General features: G+C 41.9%; 1 protein-coding gene across 2 annotated transcripts in view; it reads left to right on the top strand.

The window, feature by feature from the left end:
• The window catches only part of LOC111872604 (bifunctional heparan sulfate N-deacetylase/N-sulfotransferase), an 83,922-nt gene extending 60,604 nt beyond the window's left edge, over window positions 1-23,318 (top strand). For both annotated transcript variants that reach the window (XM_023866676.2, XM_023866675.2), the window contains exons 4-18: window positions 2,171-2,423; window positions 3,091-3,291; window positions 4,662-4,865; window positions 5,402-5,528; window positions 6,589-6,704; window positions 7,411-7,596; window positions 9,095-9,223; window positions 10,012-10,194; window positions 10,283-10,503; window positions 11,343-11,469; window positions 12,586-12,737; window positions 13,887-14,063; window positions 14,994-15,114; window positions 18,478-18,653; window positions 22,341-23,318. In XM_023866676.2, coding sequence (XP_023722444.1) covers window positions 2,171-2,423; window positions 3,091-3,291; window positions 4,662-4,865; window positions 5,402-5,528; window positions 6,589-6,704; window positions 7,411-7,596; window positions 9,095-9,223; window positions 10,012-10,194; window positions 10,283-10,503; window positions 11,343-11,469; window positions 12,586-12,737; window positions 13,887-14,063; window positions 14,994-15,114; window positions 18,478-18,588 — 2,308 coding nt within the window. In that variant the 3' untranslated portion in view covers window positions 18,589-18,653; window positions 22,341-23,318. The remainder of the gene's footprint in view (window positions 1-2,170; window positions 2,424-3,090; window positions 3,292-4,661; window positions 4,866-5,401; window positions 5,529-6,588; window positions 6,705-7,410; window positions 7,597-9,094; window positions 9,224-10,011; window positions 10,195-10,282; window positions 10,504-11,342; window positions 11,470-12,585; window positions 12,738-13,886; window positions 14,064-14,993; window positions 15,115-18,477; window positions 18,654-22,340) is intronic.
• Window positions 23,319-25,565: the final 2,247 nt, after the last annotated feature.

Raw genomic sequence — 25,565 nt, 5'->3', positions numbered from 1 at the left:
AACAAAAAAAAGTCCGACGGAGCCAGGTCGGGTGAGTAAGGTGGATGAGGCACAATCACCATGTTGTTGCTTTTCAAAAACTGTCGGACCGTCAAAGCTGTGTGGGCTGGAGCATTGTCATGGTGAAGCAACCAGTTCCCATTTCTCCACATTTCGGACCGTTTTCGTCGCACACTCTCATAATCTTCGTAACACATCCAGGTAAAAATGTTGGTTCACTGTTTGTCCTGGCGGAACGAACTCTTTGTGGACAATGCCATTCACATAAAAAAAACAAATCAACATTGTTTTCACATTGGATCGCACTTGACGCGCTTTCTTCGGTCGTGGTGAAGTTGGAGTTTTCCACTGGCTTGATGATTGCTTTGATTCTGGATCGTACCCGTAGCACCAAGACTCATCGCCAGTCACAATTCTTTTAAGAAATTCTGGATCGTTCTGCACTTCACTCTTCAAGTCGCGGCAAACATTCACGCGGTTTTCTCTTTGGTCATCTCCGAGCAAGCGAGGAACAAATTTTGCAGACACCCGTCTCATGTGCAAACCTTCGGTTAAAATTCGCTGGACCGTGCTCCATGAGATGTTCGTTTCCTCAGAAAGTTGGTCAATGGTCTTTCGACGATCTTCATCAATTGCACGTTTGATTTTGGCAATGTTTTCGTCATTTCTTCCTGTCGAAGGACGCCCGGGGCGTGGCATGTCTTCTGTTGACATGTTGCCAGATTTGAAACGGGAAAACCACTCGTAGACCTGTGATTTCCCCAAAGCATCATCATTAAAGGCTTGCCGAAGCATCCCAACAGTCTCGGCTGCAGTTTTCCCTAACAGAAAGCAAAATTTCACGCACACTGTTTGTTCCTTCTGGTCGGCCATCTCACTAATCGCCAAAGGGTTGAAACAGGAACGCACACAACAGAGCACCACAGACAAACCACTTAACTCAGACTGATGCCAGCTCACTAACAGTCGCGGGAGACCCCCAGCTAACACCACCTAGCAGCACAACTCGTAACTACAAAGCATGCGCGCGCAACAGGTCGGTTCCGGTTATTTTTGGGTCCCCCTTCGTATTTCGGTCACATGGACCAACATCAGGCAATTTGTAAATAAGTAAAACGTGCCATTACTGAATTACTCACTCAAAGGGATCTTTTTTTTTTTTCAGTGGAAAATGATGTGATACCTTTCTTGTATAACATGATGAAATATAAAAATGGATTGTAATAGTTGAATGTATAAGGGCTGGCCTTTCTTGGCCCTTGCACCGCAACCACAGTGATCTATTGTGCCTATTGTAATAGTTACTTGGGTTCTTAAAAAGTTCATGTATAACGTGCAGCTGGTTAAGGCTGGGTACGTACAGTTGGGTTGCAAGAGCAGTGCGGTATCTGTTGACAGTTGTTAATATTATTAGTGGTGAGGCAAAGTAGATTAAACCATTTTTATTAAAATTAGAATCGATCTTCTCTGTTGTTGTGTTGATGGCCCTCAGTACTTTGATGTTATATGATACAGTGTTACTAAAAAAAATCCGTGATATTAGTCCACAAGCAAACTATACCGACCGAGTGACCGCCACTTGTCGGCGATGTTAGTGCCAACTTTTGCAGATAGAGGGTGTCGCGTGGTCAGCACAACGAATCCCCACAGCCGTTAATTTCGGTTTTCTAGACAGGAGCCGCTATTTCCTTGAAATAGCTCCTCAGTTATCATGAGGCTGAGTGAACCCCATTCCAGACCCACTACTTCTCAGAAAAAAATCTGGTAGCCCGGGAATCGAACCTGGACCTCTCGATCTGTAGCCAGGAACTCTGACCACTAGACCATAGGGTCGGTCCTTGTTGTTATAACAGGATACAAAAAAAAAATAAAATAAATAGTTTGATATTACATCTTCTGAGTGCCAAAACATAACATCTTCATGTTGGACTCAGCATTCATGCCTGCAAGGCAGTTGTATGCTGTCTGAGTGTATTTGTGTGTGTTGGGGCACTGCACTCTGCTGAGTATAACAGTGACATGCCTTTTGAATTAAGGGAGTGATGCATGAACGCATCACATTGTATTTCAGGGGCTGTGGACGTGCATACCTTGATGCTGTCTCATCAGTTTGTGGAGACAGGAAGTACATGTTTGGATGTAGTGAGGGTTTCTGTTTGTGTGTTGGCAGATACAAGGTGGAGGTGTCTGGCAAGTCGCTGCCAGTGCTTACGAACCTCGACAAAGGAAAGTACGGTGTGATTGTGTTTGAGAACCTCAACAAATACCTGCAGATGGACAAGTGGAACCGGGAACTGCTTGACAAGTACTGTCGGGAGTACAGTGTTGGGATTGTGGGCTTCAACCCCCCAAGTGAGGAGACACTTGTGGGGGCCCAGCTGCGAGGGTTTCCATTGTTCATACATACCAACCTCAGGCTAAAAGTGAGTCTTTCAGGGCACCTGTCTGTCTTCACACGTGTCGTCGTCTGTCAGAAGGCTTCTGACATTGTAGTTTTGTGGTACAAGCCCGCTGTTGGAAGCCTTCTGGCACCACCTTTATGAATTTAGCAGCACCTTACAGTCATAATGTTATGCTATTTCTCTCTTGGACTTCACACTCTTTTGACATTTCTTGTAGTAGTTTGTTATGTACGGGAATAACAGATTGCAGGCGCTCTGTATTTTTCCATGACAGAGTTTCTCTGTGTGTGTCTGTTTTTAAATTTTCACAAATTAATTTGTAGCCATTGGAATTTTGTTGGAAATAGGAGAGGAAAAGGGGAAAGGACTTGCTATGGAAATAGAAAAGTTTATGAAAAATTAATTAATTAAATGGAAAGTGTAATGAGAAACTGTAAATTTCAAGCTCTTTGTTTCTCTGTTGTCTCATGGTCCTGTGGCTGTCTTGTGGGTTTTACTTGAGGATAAGTGGCCTCCAGGCAGTGTGCCTCCTCTTTGCAGGATTCATCAGTGTGAAGCAAATGCAGGAAAGACAGTGTGCATTGTCTTACAGGGTTGAAGTTCCTTTGAAGAATGAGTTTTCAGAACTGTCTCATGTCTGTCCAGTATTTGTATGAGTTTCATTTGTTTCTTCTGCTGTTGTCTTCAGGATGCGGCACTGAATGCAGGTTCTCCGGTGCTGCGGTTAACACGTGCAGGAGAAACAGCGTGGGGTGAGCTGCCAGGGGAGGACTGGACAATCTTCTCCGCAAACCACTCAACGTATGAGCCTCTAGCATGGGCCACTCGCAACTCTGAGGACTTCCTAAGTGCAGAGATGAGCAGAACACCACTCGCAACAGTGATACAGGTCTGTCTCCAGTTGACTGCCTGTTCTCTACTTGCTTGTTATTATCTGTACAGTTCTGCAGGGTCGGTGGCCATGGTGCACACGTACTGACACAGCAGTGTAATGCATGGCTGATGACTTTGTTCATTTGAATGAATGAATGAACTGTGTATTGCTGTTGGTGCATCATGTTACAATCAGCAGCCTAGCCCCTCACTCGTTACACAGAATTAAAGCTGCTATTCTGAGTGACTGATTTATTTGCTTTTTGTTCTTTTAATGCACGGAGACGACATCATTATCACAAACACAGAAGTGCATATTAACAGAAGGCGGAAGACATTTCAATGCATGCATCACATGTGACCAGAGTTGAGGTGCCTTTCATACTAAGCTCTATGGAAGTACCAAGTTGGCTGTCACATGTTGCCCCATCTACAGCTTTTAGCTATGCTCCCTGGCATCTGGCCTTTGAAAGCATCCTGCTCTTTGTGCAGCTTGTGGGACTTGATCCTTTGATATTGAAATGGCATTGACTGTGTCAGGTATTGATCTCCATCTTTGCTGTCAGTACTCAGTAATGTGTGATGTGTTAGGCTTACATGAGCACTGTCAGTACTGAGCACTATAATGTTGACTTGTTAGTGAACAATTTGTGTAAGGAGGATAATTACTGGAATTTTTTACTGCTCAGGTCAGGAGAGGCCATTGTCTCATCTGCTTTTACAGATGGACACTCAGGATTATTGATCCTTTTCTCACATTTTTTCTAGCTCCCTAGCTGTGTTGAGCTCCCTTTTGTCTTGAGCATTTTCACATTAGTTTCATGTTCAGAACCTTCTTTGTGTCTCCATTCATTCTAAAATCATGCAAGTCTACCATCTTCCACTGAGTTCATGCTTGGACTCTCTGTAACAGAATATAGACTTTGTGTTCAGATGTCAATACAACACTTGGTGACTGTGAATATTTTATTGTGATTATAAATACAGACCACTTCGTCCAATGTGACATAAGTTTTTACTACATGAAAACTTATCTCCCTTACATGTTTCGGTCTTTATTGACCATCTTCAGAGGGGACATCATTACAAACTGGAAACTACCACCACAGTAGGTGTTTTGATTTAAAATACATACACTTAAATCAGAACACCTATTGTGACGGTAGTTTCCAGTTCATAATGATGTCCCCTCTGAAGATGGTCAATAATGACCAAAATGTGTAAGGGAGATAAGTTTTCATGTAGTAAAAACTTATATGTCACATTGGACGGAGTAGTCTGTATTTATAATTGTTAGTGTGACGGACCAGAATGAAACAAATCAAATTTTATTGTGAGTTGTTAAAAATGTTCAGAAGTATTTGTGAGTTTTTGCCCTGTGTACAGGACCATGGCGTGTATGACGGGATCCAGCGAGTTCTGTTTGGGGGTGGGCTTCGCTTCTGGCTCCACAAGTTGCTCTTCCTGGATTCTCTGTCATACCTGAGTCACGGGCAGCTGAGTGTGAGCCTTCAGAGATTCCTTCTGGTTGATGTGGATGACATATTTGTGGGTGAGAAAGGCACGCGACTCAGGAAGGATGATGTGGTGGTGAGTATAGCGCTAGTGCATGAGCAGTTGGCACTCACAGCGGAGAACAGCCATTAACATGCAACTCCCCATACTGATGACCCACTGCACATGGCATTTACATACCAATGGTAATGAAGTATGAAGGTCACTGGGTGGAGGTGGGGTCCATGTGAACCAAGCAGTAAGATTTTTTATATGAATTGAATCAGATACTATTTGCTATTTAATACCAATGTTTTAAAGCAATATTTACATGTCATGTATGTACGAGCATTTCCTTTGAAGTGTCGGTTGCCTTCAGATAATGGCCGATGTGGGCTGAAACATATAAACGTTTTATTGATTTTAAACATTGTTGCACTCAACGGGACTTATTCTGTATTCATATTAATGAAGACTTTATTATTGTCTTGTGGGGTGTGACTCCATGTGGACAGGTACCTGCTGCTTCCATCTGTAGCTTTTACCCTGAAGATGGAGGCAGCTGTCTACCAGACTACATGGTGTCATATCATGAAAACCTCACATCCTGTACTGACTGCATTTGTCACTAGGCGCTGTTGGCAACTCAGCAGCGAATTCAGCAGTTGGTACCAGGTTTTCGGTTCAACTTGGGGTTCTCAGGGAAGTATTTTCATCATGGCACATCTGAAGAAAATCTAGGAGATGACCTTTTACTTGGTAAGTGTTGCAGTGTAGTTATCCTTTAAGCAAAGTAATGAGAATTTCTTATGTTCTTACCATTTGTAGTTGCTGTCTGCAGGATGCAGAGGCAGATTTGTGCACGGGATCTGTATGTCAATTTGTACATCATTGCACAGATCGAGTTGGTTTAGGTCAGCTGTATAGTGACTATGCAGTGGGTTGGATGATTAATGATTTGGTGTTTGATTTTCATTCTCATCTCCACTTCTGTGTATGAAATTGGCTCTGGGGCCTGCGTACCTGCCCCTGGTTTCTTTTATAGTCAGCTAAGTCACTGCTTTTCCTGAATGTTTCCTCCTTCAACTGTTCTGTGTGCTGGGAGACGAATGTGGAACGCAGGAATCAGAGACTTGGAGTTTGCCCTCTCTGAGTGGGTTTGCCAAGAAGGAACAAGTGTAAGCCTTTATAAACAAAAGTCAGTGCTTTTTGTCACATTTGAACTTAAAATTATTATTGGCGCATAATGTTCAGGGTTTGCCCCATGGAAAATCCAGAAGTTGGCTCTAATATTGATAGAAGGTGACATTCTTTTCAGCCAATGTGATTGTGAACCAACAGCCATGATGATCATGTGATAATCTTGACCATAACATGAGTAAATTAAGTAAGTAAAGCTGTCCCTGTAACAGGCTGTGAAGGCCCATAGGGTTGTGACACGTTGAGGGTCCCACATTATCTAGACAATCCGCTCAAAGGTGGTGGTAAGGTCAGCTTTACTCCCGAAGAAAATTCTTTAATTAATTCCTGGTACTCATTTCTGTTAGAGGCTGACTCAACCCCAGGGCCATAGTGCGGCTGGAAGGATTAGGTCAATTGATAAAAATCCAGTGACCTCATCAGGACTTGAACCCGCGACCATAACATGAGTGCAGTTCCTCATTCAGTAATCAACCTACAGTCTTAGCTACTGACAATATTGCTAGGCAAACCATAAATAAATAAGGTGGTCAGGTCAGTGTGATTATAGGCCAGCAGTAGCAGCGAGGTGTGCGGTAGGCTGTATACTGTTGTTCTGCATTGTGCTGCTGTGTTTCAGAGAATGTGGACAGCTTCATGTGGTTCAGTCACATGTGGAACCATCAGCAGCCGCACCTGTATGACAACATCACGCAGCTCGAGATGGACATGACCCTCAACAGAGAGTTTGCCAAGGTACCCACCTATTGAAGAATACTGGACATGGGATAATTTCTTTTGCACTGAAGAGTGATTGGTTCTCAGAACTGGTTTGTAAGCTGTGACCTATGAAAATGTGTCACTCAGGCCTAGTCTTCTGGTTCAAATATGTGTTCAGAACCCAGCGTGGACACAGTCGAAAAGAACAAAAGCTGGTTAGGCCATGATAAGAAAGGGAAAGTCATTGCGAAGTCACCCTTACCAGCAGCTTGACTTTCACCTGTCTGAAGACAAAGATCTGTGTGGCCTTTGAAGAGAATACTGAACAGAGACAGTCCAAGGGCTGAAACAGACCATTTGTTGGCATGGGTTTGTGGCCAGAAGATGAGGTAAAAGTGGAACAGTGGTGATGTTTTCTTGACAGATACTTTCAATTATATATTCTTTCACTTTTTAAAAAGTATATTTTTGCAGCCATTTGAACCCACCACCCTCCATGCATGTGCATATACACATGAGTCGTGCACTCATTCTATCCTTTTTCTGCAAAATTTCACAATTTTTGTACAATGTAGCCTACAAAAAGAACATTGTACTCTCTACAATATGTTCTTTACTTGAGTTTGTTTGTTTGGACATGGGAAAGAGGTTCCTAATAAAGTCAGAATATGAATATGTGAAGCCAGTGAACGTTTTGAAAGATTTGCGCAGCCTCAAGCTATGGACCAATGCTCTGTTTTAGGAGCATGGCATTCCTGTGGACTCCGGCTACTCCATTGCCCCTCACCACTCGGGGGTGTACCCAGTGCATGAGATGCTGTATGAAGCCTGGAAGAGAGTGTGGAATATCCGAGTCACATCCACAGAGGAGTACCCACATCTTCGTCCAGCTCGACTGCGAAGAGGATTCATTCACAGAAACATCATGGTTTGTAATGCAACCTCACATCCTGTGCGGTTTGTATCTTCTGGGAAGTGATGACATGTAATCTGGCAGGAACGTGCTGCCTCCTGCATGCCACATGGTGTCACATCCCAGAAGATGGCAGTCCTCATGGCATGACGGTGGTTTTGTGTGTGTTGCTTGCTGTCTGACTCATCTCAGAAGTAGGAGTACTCATGGAAGAAGAGTCAGATATCCAGAATAGTGACATTGGTCAGGTTTAAATGGAAAGTAGCAACTTTCTAGTGATGTTATGATCTGTGTCAGCACCTCACACATAATGTTGTATTTTAGCGTCCTGTTGCACTGATTTTCGTCCATGATATGTATGCCGTGTCCGTCTTGTAGTGCACTCAGTTTCACCCGCTATTTCACAACATGTTTCGGCACCATTGTGCCATCATCAGGTGCTCCATTTACGTTAATCTGTTGCATTGCTTGCCATTATGTCATTGTAAAATTATTTAAAAAATATTTAAAAATATTCGTCAATTATAATAAATTTTTATACACTAAAATCTTGTTCAGAAATTCATCTTATATGTCCCGCAGCCAAAAAGGGAACACACATCATGAGACACGATATACACGGAGTATAAGAGCAACGACTCCCATAGTGGAGGTACCATGCGCGGGTTTGAATTGGGACATATAGATGAATATCTTAACAAGATTTTAGTGTATAAAAGTTTATTATAATTGACGAATACGCACTTTTTAAATAATTTTACAATGACATAATGGCAAGCAATGCAATATATTAACGTAAATGGAGCACCTGATGATGGCCCTATGTTGCCGAAACATATTGTGAAATAACAGGTGAAACTGAGTGCACTACAAGACGGACACGGCATACATATCATGGACCTCACACATGTTAAGGCACAGTTTAGTATACAATATTAATTTTCTGTGGAGAGTTCCTGACTTCAGATCCACAGGTCCTCAGTTCGATTCCCAGTGCTACCAGATTTTCTGAGAAGTAGTGGGTCTGGAACGGGGTCCATTCAGCCTTGTGAGGGTAATTGAGGAGCTACTTGAACGGAAAAGCAGGGGCTGTGGTCTAGAAAACCGAAATTAATGGCCGTGGGAATCCATTGCACTGACCACGCAACACCCTCTATCCGTTAAAGTTGGCACTAATTCCGCTGACAGGTGGCGGTCGCTCAGTCGGTATAGTTTTCTTGCGGACTAAAGGGCCACAGAGTTTAGTTTTTTGATAATTTACTGCACTTTCATAGTGTCACTGTGAACATATACGCACAAGATTTTTGGTTATGAATTTGTGTTATAAATGAAAGGTGTCATAACTTTGCACAGTAAAGGCTGTCTCATAACGTTTTGCATTCCAGAAGACTGTGATCTTAATATTCACTGCCTGAGGATGTGAGATCTCACATCTCAAAACTTGTCTTACCCAGGAGAACAATTGACAGCAGCCGCATTGCTTGGGACTAGAATTGAGATTTGTGTTATGTAGGTGCTGCCAAGACAAACCTGTGGATTGTTCACACACACAATAATGATCCAGCGGTATCCAGGGGGTCGTGAGAAGTTGGATGAAGCCATTCAAGGGGGAGAACTCTTCCAGACAATTGTGTACAATCCCGTGAGTTCTATTGTAGCCTCATTATGTTTATATGTTGTGGGCGAAGCATGGCAGAGCTGAGTCGCACTGTGAAGTGCTGCTAGTTAGTGACTGAGAATATTATGTGAATATTTCTCACTGTACGGGAGGACTGCAGATTAAAGGTTTTTAAGAGCAAGGTGCTGAGGAGAAAATTTTGAAATGAGGGGTGAAGTGACAGGAAGATGGGGAAAAAATTGCATAGTGAGGAGCTTAATTGTCTGTACTCTTCAGGGTGATCAGGTCAAGGAGGATGAGGTGGGTGGAGTGGGAGAAATGAGAAATGTATACAAAATTTTGGCTGGTAAACCTGAAGGTGACCATATGCAAATGGACGTGAGATCAGGTGGTAGCAGTGTCAGATTTTCAGAAGCCAAAGAAGACAGACAGAGCTGGAGTGATGAGCTGCCATCTTGAGGTTAAGAACAGGTCTTCGCAAAGAAAGATTATTTTTTTGCAGGCCAAGAATACTTGAGAGATGCAAAGGAATAAACAGAATATGAAATTTCTGTTTTTTCCCCATCTTGTGAGGTATTATGTAGATTTGCATTTTACTGTGCTGATAGGCAAGACCCATGATTTATCAGAAACGTGAATTGTTAAGATTCCTGTCTTTTGAGATGTGACACTGTATAGTGTGGAAGATAGATATGAGTTCCATCTCTGGGTTAGAAGACCCTGACCAGACTGCACAGTGTGACATACCGGAAGACTGTAACATTAGTATTTACCACTGTGATAACCTCAGATGTGACACTGACTTTGTACAGATCAATATCTTCATGACGCACATGTCAAACTATGGGAACGACAGACTGGCGCTTTACACATTTGAGTCTGTCATAAAGTTTCTGCAATGCTGGACCAATTTACGACTGATAACAGCGCCCCCACTGCAGATTGGAGAACGCTACTTCCAGTTGTATCCTGAAGAGGGTGATCCTGTCTGGGGTGTGAGTATTTTCAGAAAGTTCAAGTGGAAGCTCTCTCATTGCCACCTTGGTTTCATGCAGTGACCAGTAGCTCGTCTCTTTGTTTCAGAATCCTTGTGATGACGTAAGGCATCAGAGAATCTGGTCACACAACAAAACATGTGAGCAGCTGCCAAGGTTCCTGGTGATTGGACCCCAGAAAACGGGTACCACGGCTCTCTACACGTTCCTGTCCATGCACCCTGACATCAGCAGCAACTTCCCAAGTCCTGACACGTTTGAAGAAATCCAGTTTTTTAATGGCAAGAATTACTACAGGGGACTGGATTGGTGAGCACAGACTCTCTGAATGTTCTTATGTAGCACCACTGACAGTCTGAACAGTTTCATGCCCAGTAGCTGCTGGCTGACATCCCAGCCCATTTCGCTGTAAAGCACGTACACTTGTCCAAGGAATCGCCGAAGGTAGCTTTTATCTGGCGGTGCCAAAGATATGTTTTGGAAGAGAACGTTTTCTCTTGTCCTTTTTTTTTTTTTTTTGGTACTTTTGCAGTGCTTTCAGTAGCAAAACTGTAATTTCAGATGGCCAGATAATTGAAGACTTGAAAATGATTTGGAAGAAGCAGTCACGGCTTATTCAAGGTACTATGCGAGCATTTGCATGGTGGGACTTAGAAAAGCCATGAGTAGCATCTGTCAGGATAGATGGTGTCATGGTCAGGGCTCAAACCAAGCACCTCCCAAATCCAGATCTAGAGTGTTTGCCTGTTTGGTCATTCGGGTGTCTGCTATCTGACCTTGATCAAGTAAGGAAGTCTGAACAAAGCGTAACTGAGTTACTGACCCCAGACTTGGGTAGGAAAGTTTGACCCCCCACTACCAGTTTTCTTCCTTTATTTGTGTTACATTACATTGTCGGCTCTCTCTGTCTCTCTTTGTACTGTTTTAGTATCAGTGGATTTATGGATATCCTGTGTCACCTGGGATTCTGAAGAAAACAGTGTTTTGATGTGTTTCCATTGTCAGGTGAAATGGTGAGAAGGCACCTGCTCACTTGGGTTCATTCATTAGGAATTGTGAACAGTCTCGATGACTGCTGGTGATATAAGTGCAGCATGGAGTCACACAAACAGAAGTTAACATGTTCACTTGTTGAAATGACTGTGCAGGTACATGAGTTTCTTCCCGGTTCCTAAGAATGCCACAGCTCGTTACCTGTTTGAGAAGAGTGCCACATACTTTGATGGTGATCTGGTTCCAAGGCGAGCACATGCCCTCTTGCCTCATGCGAAGTTGGTGAGTCATTTCCATTTATAACAGACGAAATTGGGTGTGAGCTGTGGAATTAATTCATCTGGTTCATGTAGCGGCCAGTTATGAACTGCTGTGGACATGGTAGTGGATCTTCAGGTTACATTAAAGGTGAATGATTTCTTGAGTGGTTGAGTGTCTGTTAGCCCCTCAAGAAGGACTTTGCTCAGTGGGATTAGTTACTTGGCTAGTTAATTTTAACATGGAGTATATAAAGTATTGAAGTTATCTACACCCAAAAAATGCTAAACTTGGAAAACCGAAAGTTAGTGATGAGGTCACAGTGAAGAGGCCTGTCTTCGGGGATGTCATGTAGGCTGCTGAAAGTCGACTGTCACTTTAGAGGAACATGTCTCTTCCACCTTCAGGGCTAAAGATCAAGCTAAGCCTCATCTTCAACTCTGAAGATGGAGGTTACACATTGCACCAGAAGTGGGTTGACATTAGACAGACTGCAGGATACAGCTTGTCAGAGCCACCGCTGTGAGGACCTGAAATCCTACAGAGATTGTTAATAGTTTGCTTAAAAAAGTAATTTTCTTGTCATTTTTTTTCCATATTTATGTATTTATGGTTCATTTAATTACACTCTCGGTAGGTCAGGCTGTGTAGTGTGGAATAAATAGTGAATTGGAAGGGATGTGGAAGGAAGCAGTCATGGCATAATGTGTGGTACTCTTGGCTGGAGAGGCAGATTAAGATAGTGGAGTTAACCCAGTCAGAATACCAGTCATGGGGCCAAAATTTGAACTTGGGACCATTTCAGTAATCAGCAGGAGTGCTGATACTCAACAATGATGTTCAGTTCCATCTTATTATTGTGAGTTGAAGTTTGGATAAACACAGTGTTTTCTGATGAACGGCCCTGGAAGCATGTAGACTCTTTTTGCAATGAATTGCATTTGTAATGGCATTCACATTTCAAAAATTTTCTCTAGCCTCCTGGCACTTGCCCTCTGCTTAGGTGCAAATACTTCCCTCAGCACCCTGTTTGTAAACACTGTCACTCAGTCTGTGTTTTGTCATTGTAGTGAGAGACCATGTTTCACACCCATATACTGTTTTTGCTTATTATGGCTGTTGTTCTGTGGTATCCTCCAGGTGACAATTCTTATATCGCCGGCACGACGGGCATATAGTTGGTACCAACATACACGAGCACATGGTGACCAGGTTGCGCTCAACTACTCCTTCCATCAGGTCATTACTGCCAGTGACACTTCACCCAAACCTCTGCGGGAACTTAGAAATAGGTCAGTTAGTTACTCTTGTAGCATGATGTTGCACTGGTAGAACATACTGTGTCCATCTGTTTCCTGCCTGGCTTACTCTCTGGCTCTGAAGACAGAGGGTGTATGTTTCTCTGATTCTCACTGCACTGTGTAATGTTATGTATCAGAAGATAGAAATCTTCATAGTTGATACCTTGAGAACCTCTAATCAGCATCTTCGGAGCAGGCTGAAGATGGATGCAGTGTGAAAACTTCAAGTTACCTTTAAGATTAAATTTTCCTTTGAATCTTATGTGGTGAAAGCTTTACGTTACATGTGAATTACCAGACTGGTTGGCTTGGTTTGTATTCTGGCGATGCTTGGTTTGAATTGTGCCGGGTACACTGGCTATTTTGGCTGATGTCTTTTTGCAGATTCCTCAGGTGTCTGCAAGCAAATGCTGGGAGTACCCTGATGAAGCTTTAAATGCTATGAAGTCTTAGCTACTGATAGCAGTGCAAAGTAACACGCTAAAAATAAAATCTTTTGCATTATGAGATTCAAAATTCAGTTGAACTTTGTTAAAAGTGTGTGAAGGAGCACTTGGGACTTGATTCATGTCAGAACTACTTCATTGTGCATTCATTCGGGAATCGGGTTCTGTCTGTCTGTCTCTCTGATGCAACCATATGCAGGAATGTGGCTCTTAATCATCTTTCTTGTTGTGGGCTGTGTCACAAGCTGTCTCTGTCTTCAAGAAGCTCCTCCTCTGATGTTCTCCTTCCTTCGACTTCTTGTGAGCATTTTCCATTTAGTTTCATGTTTAGGATTTTCTTTTGGACTCGTCTTCTTTTCTATATTAAAATATTTTGAAATTGTGATTTAGTTTGTAAATGATCTGCAAGTGTATTGAGTCTGGATGATGGTGAATTAAGAATTTTTAAAGTCTTTCTCTGCAAGATGCAAGATTTTAGACATAACATTTTTGATCTGCTTTCAATTTTCATTTGACACAGATTGCATATAACTTCTAGTTGCATGCAGAGTTGTACGATAAAGTCTGAAGTTCACGACAACCGTATAAAATGAATATGGCAGGTATGCGTGGGCAGTGTTGCTACATTTTATTTCTAATTGATCAGCACATTTTCTTGTCCATAGAAGAAACAATTTGTCTCTTGCTGTGGCAGGTGTTTGAATCCAGGGAAATACTCTCAGCACTTGGAACGCTGGCTGTCCTATTATCCGCCCCAGCAGCTGCATATCATTGATGGTGACCAGTTGCGGTCAAACCCTGTTGAAACAATGAATGAGCTGCAGCGCTTTCTTAAGATCCAGCCACCTTTTGATTACTCGAAACATCTCAGGTAATATTGGTCTGTGTGATATGTACAGCAGGAACTGATGGGCACCCACAAACAACTCTGCTTAGTGTAGCTGACAGGTGCCTTCCAGAACTCATACACTGATTTAGAGCAGTTTGGGTCAAAACAACCGTTGATGTTCATATTTTGTTCTGCTGACAATTGTCATTGTACAATCCTGATGTGTGGCAAATGACGTCACATAGTGAACATGGACTGAAACCACCCGGTTGTGGTGTCAGAGGTGTTTTGATCCTGGACTGAGGTTCTTTCTGTGTTTATTTTGTTGTTAATCATTAAGTTAATTATGTATTGGCAATTATATACTTGTATTTATTTATGTAGAAACAGTTTCTTTAACTGCTGATGTAAAGAAATTATTTTATTGTGACTGTATAACTAAGTCTTACAATGTGATCAACAGATTTGTAATGAAACTTCATAACCCTCACTTTGGGTGGGGGGGATGGAAGATAAAGTTGACCTTGTGCATAACTAATTAAGCACTACACCATGAAGGCATATGAGGGAGTGGATGGATAAATCCACATTTTCTTGACCTTGGCACTAATTGGAGGTGGGTGGTGAGGTTCATGCCCTGGCAGCTTTACCACTGGGGAAAGAGCCCCCGGTATCCATTGGATATGAGGCCGGGTGGGGCCCAGAGCTGGTCTGGACAACATGGAAAAGTGAAGAAAGATTCTTCCCCCCCATCAAAACTTGAACTCCGACCCCGTAGTTGTCCAGCCCATAGCTGGTCGCTATACTGACTGTGCTAGCCAGGCTCTCAATTTGGGTTGATTAAATGTAAGACAACATTGCCACAGAGATGCGGAAGTTTAGAAGGATGCTGATAGTCATGAGTGTCAGTTTGTTCACTCACCTGTCCATGTTGCCATGGTCTTAATCCAGTTTCTGCATGCTGACTTACAGGTACGACCCGAAGAAGGGTTTCTTCTGTCAGGTGGTAAATGAAGACCACACAAAATGTCTTGGCAGGAGTAAGGGCCGCCAGTATCCACCCATGGAGGACAAGTCTTACAAATTGTTGCAGGTACAGAAGTGCTTATATTTCCACATACTTGTGTTTGTATTTTGTTTTCATCCGTTTTGCTACACTTGGACAAGTCATTCAGCAATACAAGTTAACAAAACAAATCTACAAAGTTACAAGCATACTACCAACATTTGTTACAATCATAAGCAATGTATAAATACAACATTTCAAGAAATATGCAACTACTGTATACAGCTGTGACATCCTAACACAAGTACTTGCACCATCCACTTTTTTATTAAAACTAACAAATTCATTTATCATAAAAAGAATGTTTCAATAAAAATGATTTTAAGTCTTTTTTAAAAGCTGAAAACCCCACCGAGTTTTTTATTTTGTTTGGCGCCTTACTGTACAATTCTATCCCCATATTTACCACACCTTTTTTAAATACTGTAGTTCTGCAGAGTTGAACATGAAAATCCTCTTTTTATTCTTGTATTATAACTATGAATATTTATATTTTGGATCAAATCTGCTTTGTGCTTTTTTATGTAACATAACACCTCTAAGATATACAAAGATGTGACCGTGAGGATGCTATAATCTTTAAAAATTTGCCTGCATGACTTTTGTTTACAGAGTCCACCAATTATTCGCAACACCCCCTTCTGCCTTTTAAATACCTTTATACTATCACCTTCACTGCCCCAAAATATTATTCCATATCTCAATAACGATTGAAACTTTCCAAAATAAATGCTTCTTAACATATTTGGACCCAAAACTCCTCTTAGTGATTTAATTATATAGGATGTTTTACTAAGTTTTGAACATAATGACTAGATGTGGGTATTCCATTTAGGGTTTTCTATATCTATACTTAAAAATCTCAGTTCCGATGAGTAAGCAATTTCCAAGTTGTTATAGAGTATCTGCGGTCTAGAGTCCGCACCATAGCTCAAGTGGTTAGTTGCTGGCTTCCCACCGCGGCAGCCTGGGTTCGATTTCGGGTCTGATCAAGTGGGATTTGTGGTGGACAAAGTGGTGCTGGGGCAGGTTTTCTCCGAGTACTTAGGTTTCCCCAGCCAATCTTCATTCCACCAATTGCTCCACAATCACCCTCACCTATCATCTGGGGCTGAGTGGTCGCAGTACAAGGGACTTAGACCCACCCCACTAGCAATAAAAAAAGAAAACAATCTGTGGTCTAACTATGAAACTATTTTTACTAAGCTGGACTGACATAGCAGCTGTTTTTTTTTTAGATTTATTAAAAGGTTGAAGAAAGCAGTCTTCTGGGATTTGGCACCATGTATATGTGGTGTTAACCAACGTTTCGGAGGAACGTATCGCCTCCATCTTCAGGGTAGAAGAAAAAGTATAAGAAATCTGCAAGCGACAAGACCGTGAGAACGGTAAAAGCAGACTGGAAATAACAGCTATTAAAAGGTTATTTACCTGAAGCCGTGTTTCAAGCTGCTTCATGGTCTTATTTATTTTCTGTTGACCTGCATCTTTATCTTTATCAATAACAAGTATATTCATATCGTCTGCAAACAGTACCAGTTCCATACCTTGTACATTTAGTGGGAGATCATTTATATACAGAAGAAGCAGTAGTGGTCCAGAATTGACCCCTGTGATACCCCATGTGTTGTTTCTCTCAAGGATGATATATATGTATTTTGGATGATATTTTTATGTTGGTGATTTATTTCAACAAATTGTACTCAGTGAGATAAGTAGGAATCTGTGTTACATCTGTGATGTAACACAGATAATTCTGCTTTGGTGTGAAATGAGGCAACTTGATTCCATTATGGTTGATTGAGGAGGACTATTGCATAAAATGTGTGAACTGCAGTCATGTTTTAGACCCACACTGTGAGGTTCTCTTATTATAAGTTTGTGGCCCACCAGCTTGTAAAACTGACTTAAAATGTGATGTTTCATGAAAAAAGTAATTAATAATGTAAGTTAATGATGTTTATGTTGTGTTGAATTGTATGTTTGTCATTTGATGTGGCCTTCCATTATCAGCTTATGTGTACTGTAGTGGTACCATTGACAGTGCAGTTTGTTAGGAGCGGGGAAAGCTTCATAGGCCCACTTTGGGAAGTGCCGTTTGAAGTTTCTTTGTGGATCAGTGGATCTGAACACAGAGTGAAGCAGAATCTGAAGTTTCTCTGTGGATCAGTAGATCCGAACACAGAGTGAAGCAGAATCTGAAGTTTCTCTGTGGATCAGTGGATCTGAACGCAGAGTGAAGCAGAATCTGAAGTTTCTCTGTGGATCAGTGGATCTGAACACAGAGTGAAGCAGAATCTGAAGTGGAGGGAAGTTAATACTAAAATTCTTCATTTGGGGTCACTGAAATTGAGTGCTGAATGAATGAGGAACATAAAATGGGGGTTCCATTGCAGATGAAAGTTGATGGTACTGTGTATGTATCAGGTTGCTTTGTACTTTTCTTGCTCTGATATTGTTTACACTTGCCAGTGAGCACACTTATCGCTTATCATACATAGTTTGTGAGTTGTAGAAACCCCCTCGCTCGGTTGTAGTGTAGTCCAACTCGCAGGGAGTAACTTCATATGTTACTCCTAATGTAAATGTTTAATACCCTTTCTCCACAGTTTGTCTTAAAGTTGCATTAGTGTATGTTGTATGTTCATGTGTATTGGTACATATGTGACATAACATAATTAAATTCAGAAAAACTGAATTTTTTTAATAGGTGCAATAAATCTTGTAAGGATTTCTTTAATTTTATCCTCAGATTTGTTGGCATCCAGCAAAATCGCACTGAGTATCACAGTTGAATTGGTAGCACTGCTCTTATATTCTGCAGATCCTGGGTTCAAGTCTTGGCTCTGTAACTGGATATTTTGACAGGTTTTTCATGATTTTCCTCAGTCCTTTCAGGCAAATGCTGGGATAGTACCTTAAAATTTGGAATGGTTGTTTCCTTCCACTTTGTTTTCAGTTAATTAATCATTCCACCATTCATTGCTGCATAGTCTGGGCACCTGACAGAGTGATTAAAGAAATCTTCGCTAAATGAACAATTGAAATGCATACATTGGAGTATGTAAAAAGTGACAACTGTGCTTGGATAAAATCGTACAAAGTCACATTGTTAGAATTCTACAGCTTTTAATACAAAATGATCATATGTGCTGAATGTAGGTCAAACTTCAGCATGGTTTATATTTCTGCACTTCCAAAAAATACACTAGGGGGTTTTGAACGTATGTTCATATATAATTGTGATAGCATGAAGTAATGGGCAGGCGAAATAATAACGTGGGTTCAGTACCTCTCATGGGATTTGTGGTAGTCAGGGTTGTACAAGTGTTCCTTTGCATTGCCATGTGGTGGGGGGCATCACTAATGACATGTGTTACGTGTTCACAGCGGTACTATTTGTCTCACAACACGGCTCTTGTGAAGCTGCTGAAGCGGTTGGGGCACCGGTCAGTGCCGCAGTGGCTGAAAGATGACCTCAGTGACACAGTGACAGCTTGACATCACAGCAGGATTGTAGCAAGATGTTTAATTGGCACAGAAGAGTTAGTCATTGACTGACAGAGGTATGTCCATTCATTGGCTTCAGTGTTTTGGTCTTCCAGCAGCGTGGATATCAAAATGACATTTCGTTTCCGCGCACTTCCTGGCATGGCAGGACTGTCAGTGAATTCTGCAGCCCAGCTGTCAGCTTGTGTTTTATTTGTTCATGAACGTTATTTCAACGATGATAGGAGGGATAGATGTGCAGACACACAGGACAGATGGGCTAACAGCAGAGAAACTGTTGAGGCAGTGTTTTCTCTGCGGTGAAACTTGAACAGCTCAGGGCCATGGTTAGCAGTCAGTCACAGTGTACAGAGAACCAGGGGCTGGATGGCCAGGGTTCAAATCCCAGCAGGGGCAAGGTTTTTTCTCTTCACTGCCAAGTTGACACTGGCTCTGGGGCTCACTCAGCTTCCTGTCCAATGGGCACTGTGAGTGATTTCCCCCGGGAGTAAAGCGGCCAGGGCGTGAAGCAGAGTGCTCCAATGCAAAGATGAAGAATGGTCGGGTTATATCAAAATAATCTCCTTGGGAATGTATACAGTGATCCCATCGTTTTTCCATGCTTCGAAAGCCCCGTGGAAGTCATTTCCCGTGTTGCTGTTGAGTGCCACTTGCAGTTCCCTTTGGAGGTCAGACTCTGTTTCGTTTCAATTTGGGAACCAGTCTGAGTGGCACTGGTAGCTGTGGAAAGAGCACAGGAAAGTGGCTTATAGTCAGTGGGAGTGAGCAGACTGCCCCATTGTTTTTGTATTCATTTCTGTTGTGCAAAGTGAATGTTATGAGTATCAACTTAACTTCAGTGTTCACTGTTGGAATGACAGTCAGAACAGTTTGTTCAGAAGTGCTTGTCAGAAACTTGCTTATGTATCAATCAACATTCTTAAAAATCTGAAAGAAATTATCAAAATGAATTAATTTTCCCATGTGATTTCAGAGTCTGCTTTTAGATACATCCTTATATACGTAGGTAAGTCAATAAGTAGGTTACAAATAAGAGTACTGATTCGTTTAAGTTCTGTATCCATTTGTAACTTACTTACTGGCTTACCCTCGTACGTCTGGCTCCTGTGTACATACTTGTATCTGGAATATCTTCTGTCCTTCAAGGAAAAAAATAATTTCATTGTCTCTGTTAAGTTAATCTCTTCATTTGCCCAGAGGGTCATGAGAAAAGATATCGAGTATAATGCCGATTTGAACCTGATACTTCTTGAGTACAGGTTGCTGCTGAGGTGTGTCCAGCAGTTAAAATGTAAGAGTGAGGCCAGTTCTTTAAATGGGAGGACTTATAACGCTTATTCTTCTATACCAAGACCTTGAGCAGATGGAATTTGAAGAAAAATATCATGAACAACAACAGATTCCTTTACAGCTGAGGAACCAGGAGATGAACAAAGGTGTTTGGTATGACAGTGATTAAAAACATTTTGTATGTGTGGTCCTCAACAGCAGTAAGTACTCTCTTCTGGGATTCACCAGTGTTTTGGAGGAACATTCTGCCTTCATTTTCATGGTCAGACAGTAAGTGTGCGAACTTCTGCTGGACTGCAGATCATCACCTGCTTCAGTAAAAACATGTTTGTGAATATCAGAAGTATTAAAATGTTTTTAGATTTTGGTAGCAGAGATTTTGTTCATAACTTCTCTGCAGTATTGACATGGATCCACAAGATTGTGCACTGCAGCTGAATGATGATCAGAACTGTGTGTCAGCTGGTAAATGGGAAGTAATGTTTACAAAGATAAGCAGCCATTGAGGAACATATAAGAAGATACCGACAGCAGCAGCTGTTCCATTAATAGTTGGCTCTTGAGCCGTGTCCCTTGACCCTGTGGGTAAAGAACCCAGTTCTTCTACCCACTTAGACCTGTGAACCCCTGCTCGATATGGGTAAGGGACAGGCTCATAAGAAACGACTTGCTTGTAGCGTGATGCACTATGCCTCCCTATGGTCGAGTAAGGGATCTCGGGGGAGGAAAACCACTGTCGGCACAATGGGCCAGGCTAGATGGATCCGCTAGTCAGAAACTGGTATGGAACATACAGCACAGGTATACATAAACACCACTGGCATTCTTAAACATATACATAAATATATATATTAATAACATATGTATACAGATGGGCCCGCCTGAAGGGCAGTAACTGGTCAGAACATGTGATAAATGAGCGATACAGAACTACGCTGTGCCTAGCCGCACAGAACTCAAGTCAGGCACGCCTCATGGCGTGTCTCTACTTCTCCAGTACAAGCATGTACTTAGGCAAGCCTTGAGGGCACAAGGAAATATAAACAGCTTACATACACGCCTGAGGGGCGATCTGCTGTTTAGCACAACCTTAGACAAAACCAAATTATCCTACGCCACACGGCGTTCATAATCGAAAGAAAATAATTACTTCAGTAAGTCACTTACTTGTATTGCTGAATTTACAAACTCAAAGATTTACCTCACAACTTGATCCACCCTTGACCATGTCGTGAGGGCATTCTTCCCCCTTCAACCACTGCTGCGGGCCGAAACCGAATTTCCAACAAAATCAAGTCAACTTTACGAAACCAAATTTAGACGCAGCGATGTTTCCTTTCTGAGGTCATTGGGAAGAGAGAAAGATACATTCACTTGTACTACCGAGGAAACCTCTGTCTAAGTCCAGGAGGGGGGGGGGCTAGGGTCAGCTGACCTGACATCAGTCAAAGAAGTTAACTGGAAAGAAAGAGGAACGGCTTGCATCCTGGCGTTTGGGGGGGGGGGGAACTCCAAGGAACTTCACGAAGAAGAACCGTTGCATGGTTCACTCTTCTCCTCAGGAATAAACCTGAGGCAGTGTGACTATTCTTGACATCTGCATTAATCTTATGTAACTTGAGGTGAAAATGGTTGGATAAGCAAGTAAAAGTGAAGTAGTTGACCTTGAACTTAATTAAGCACTACACAGTGAGGACACAAGGGGGCTGGAGTTAAATGCTGCATATCCTTAAACTGAGCAGCAGATGGATGTGAGTGGCCGGCCAGCTTCATGCCCTGGCCTCTACCTGAATAACCAGTGGGTGACCCACAACCCAGAGATGGTCTAGAAAATTTGGATTCCCTGTGTTTTTGTAAAGCTATGGTTTGACTCAGATATGTACATTTGTTTGCTGTTAATGCAAGGAAATGCTTGAATTCAAAGTCTGTCTTGCACTTCCCAGCAGCTAGTGGGGTGGGACTACGTCCCTTGTACTGCAGCCACTTCTGGGCTAATGTACCAGCCCCAGATGATAGGTGAGGGTGACTGTGGAGGGATACTATTAAGTTCATTTTACAGTTGTCAGTAGGTCACACTACGTAGCATCAAATCCAGGATGATAAGTGTATAATGAATTGGAGAGGATGTGGAAGGAAGCCATCAATATCCCACCATTTGTCTGAGGGACTAAGTGTTCTGGGTGCAAGTCAGAAGGAAGAATTACTACTTGAGCAGATTTGCTCAGTGTAGTTTTGCTGATCATGAAAAGACCAGTATTTACTGTTGTTCAGGGAAATAATCACTGTTTATTGTTAGAATCAGACGAAACACACGAATACATTGCACAGATGAAATGCACAGTTTCTGCATGTTAAAGGAGTTGGTGTACAGAATGAAGTCTGTAAAATAAAGTGACCTTTTTGTATTGTGTTATCCCCTTGCCCTTTCTGAAATGTGAACTGTTTTGTTTCAGTTGCCTTTGGAGGCTCTCAGTGCTTCAGGCCACATCTTTCATGAATCATGGATCTTGAAGGAACTTGTGTTCAAGGCAGCTTTTACAGAACGTGTGAAGTGTTGTGGTTTCTTATCCTTCATTTACAGAAGAATGCCATAAAAGTTGTGATGTAATTAGTCCAGCAGTGTAAGAAATGTTTTTTTTCTATTTATCTTTTCCATTGTTTGATGGCTGAAGAATGCAAGAGGAGCATGTGAATGGTTTACAGTATTGTCAGGGAAATAAACAGCAAATGGCAGCTTTTCTCTTGTGTTTCATCAGCTTTGCAAGAGAGCAACACTGCAAGGAGAGCAGTTGTAAAAACACTGAAAATTCGTATAAACTGATGTAGCACATTGCAGGGGGCTTCGTGTATTGTGTGATCTTCCATAAAAGTGTACTAAACCAAATGATCAGGTGCCTGTGTCGTCACCAATCCTGAACTGGTTGTCATCATGAGTTAAGATGAACTGCCTGTTCTTGCTTGTGTCTCTGCTGGGTTATGAAGACTGTGGGAGAGTTGAATTTCATGTGGAACCCAGGGAAGTCCGTGTTGTATTTATTCTGGTTTGTGATCTGTATCAGTAGTTTGATTTTCCTCAGTCAGTAGTTTCTGCTTCACGCAGTGAGTGGGTTGGCATGGCAGCAACACTCTACCCTTGCATTTACCGGGTGCTTGGATTGAATCTTGTTCAGTATACCACCTGTCCTGATCAAGGTTTTTTGGGTCCTTCAGTTTCTGCAGGCAGGTACCAAGAAAGGACATCAGGCCACAACTGCTTCCTTCCAGATCCTCTAACGTTCATCATTCATCCTACCATTTAACAACATCATACATGTAGTCCAGATAGTGATCACATTATAAAACACACCACAGAAGAAACACCGCGTGCTGTCTGGCTGTTGGACACCGTGATCCAGGGCTTTGTCAGGTGGCAGTGAGCTCCATGATAGTATATATAGGATTAAAACAGTAGGCAGAGAGGGGCAAGCCTTGGGTGCCGTCATCTTCAACGTCCATGAGATGGCCTTAGTGCGGTTCAGAATATTCATGGTTTCTGTATTGTTTTCTGTTTCCCTAAAAATAGCCAAGATCTGCTTTACTCTAAAAATGGCAGTAGCATTGTCTTCCCAAATGTTCGTACCTGACTGAAAGTAGTTGGTGTCATATCTGACAGGACCATAATCTTAATGGAAATGAAAGTCATTTAAATATATATATTTAGATTGCTTTGTTCAGGTGAATGCATTCTGAGTTTTCTGAACTGAAAACGCTGGCTGCACTAAAGCAATTGGCATTCGTGTGCATCATCATCATCATCATCATCATCACTTTGTGTAAGCACTGAAAGTTCCTTATTGCTAAATTGTTACTTGTACCCATACTCCCATTTCTCCTTTGTATTGTTACATTATTCCACCATCTCATTCTAGGTCTTCCAATTTTACTTGTGATATGCTGCCTTTCTCTTCCTTACGCCACGTGAAACAGCTAAAATCTGGATTTGTGAAATGTTTTATCCAAATATCCTATTCCAGTTCTGTCTTAATGCATCATTTTGTATTGTGTTTGCTTGTCTTCCAATTGCCTTTCTTCTGTGAGCTCCGTTTGAGTTCTGTCACAGTATATTGATAGTTGGCAACCTTTAAACATGTATATGTAAGGATGGAGCCTGTCTCATTATGTGCCACAGTGTCAAGCAGCAGATGGGGGCTGTTCATGATGCTGAAACATTCAGTGATACCACCCCAGTAATATTTGAACAATGTTCCAAGTATGCTGAGCTGAATAAGGCTTGTAAAGAAGGACAAAGGAATTTAAGTGAGCAGTCAGTGTATGCTTAGTAATGGAGGCCAGAGTGACATTTTTATGTACCTCAGTCCTGAAAGCTTTTTGTTAATGCCTGTGATATTTTGCATGTTCCATTGGCTCCAAACTGGGGCACAGTTCAGATATTTGGGAACGATGATGATAAATCAAAACCTGATTCAAGAGGAAATTAAGAGCGACTGAACCCGGGTAATGCTTGCTACCATTCAGTCCAGAACCTTTTGTCTTCTCATCTGCTGCCCAAAAACATAAAAATTAGAATTTACAAAACTATAATTTTGCCTGTGCCTCTGTATGGGTGTGAAACTTGGTCTCTGGCACTAAGGGAGGAACATAGATTGAGGGTGTTTGAGACAAGGTGTTAGAATATTTGGACTTCCATAACTTGTACTCTTCTACAAGTATAATTAGAATGATCAAGTGAAGGAGGATGAGGTGGGCAGGGCTTGTAGCATGAATGGGGGAGAAAAGGAATGCATGTAGGATATTGGTGGGAAAGCCAGAAGGAAGGAGACCACTGGGAAGACCAAGTTGTAGGAGGGTGGACAATATTAAAATAGATCTTGGAGAGATAGCATGGAATGGTATGGATTGGACTGATCTGTCTCTGGATAGGGACCAGTGGAAGGCTCTTGTGAACAGGGTAATGAACCTTCAGGTTCCACAAAACGCTGGGAAATTGGCTCCAACTCTTGCACCTGTTGTGAGGGACTCCACCAAAATCTGAGTAATGACTCCTGGTATATCAAGTAAGGCAATAAATTAGCACAGACCATTAAGTTGGAATCTGTTTTGTTTTCTAAAGCAGTATGTTCAGATCTGGTGAGAGGTCTGCTAGTTGTCACTGCTGTCAGTTTATGAAATATAATTCTCTGGAGAGGTTATAAGCATTTCATAAGAAGTGTTCCTCAATGGGTGTTCTCCTTGCAGTGTTGCTGTCTTTGTGTCAGGTGTGTCTAGCAACAGTTATGACACCAGATGTCTCTGGTGACTGACTGAAGATGAGAGTTGTTTCTTTACCCACAGTTTGATAGCCAGCGAACAAAAGCCTGCATGTTATTGACTGTTAACTGTAACTGCTCGCTGTATTGTCACTCCTTATTTATCAGTGTCCCTTATGTGAGCTGTTGCTATTTCCAACGTTGTGACTCATGATATTCGTGGGGGAGAATGGTGAAGAAAACGTTTGTCTGTAATCATTCCAATATTGAAGTAGAATGGGAAGAACAGAAGTTATCTCATTTTTATGCACAAGAGCAGCTTTTCTTTTTGTACAGTGTGATATGCTCACGTTTGTTCTGGCACAGATCTGTTGCATTTTGTTAAAACTAGTTGCACTTGTAAGGAGGCCTTGTCTCTGATGTGACAATTTT

This window comes from Cryptotermes secundus, unplaced genomic scaffold (assembly GCF_002891405.2).
Source record: "Cryptotermes secundus unplaced genomic scaffold, Csec_1.0 scaffold1928, whole genome shotgun sequence".
Classification (NCBI taxonomy): Eukaryota; Metazoa; Arthropoda; class Insecta; order Blattodea; family Kalotermitidae; genus Cryptotermes; species Cryptotermes secundus.
This window is presented reverse-complemented; position numbering and strand designations above follow the sequence as displayed.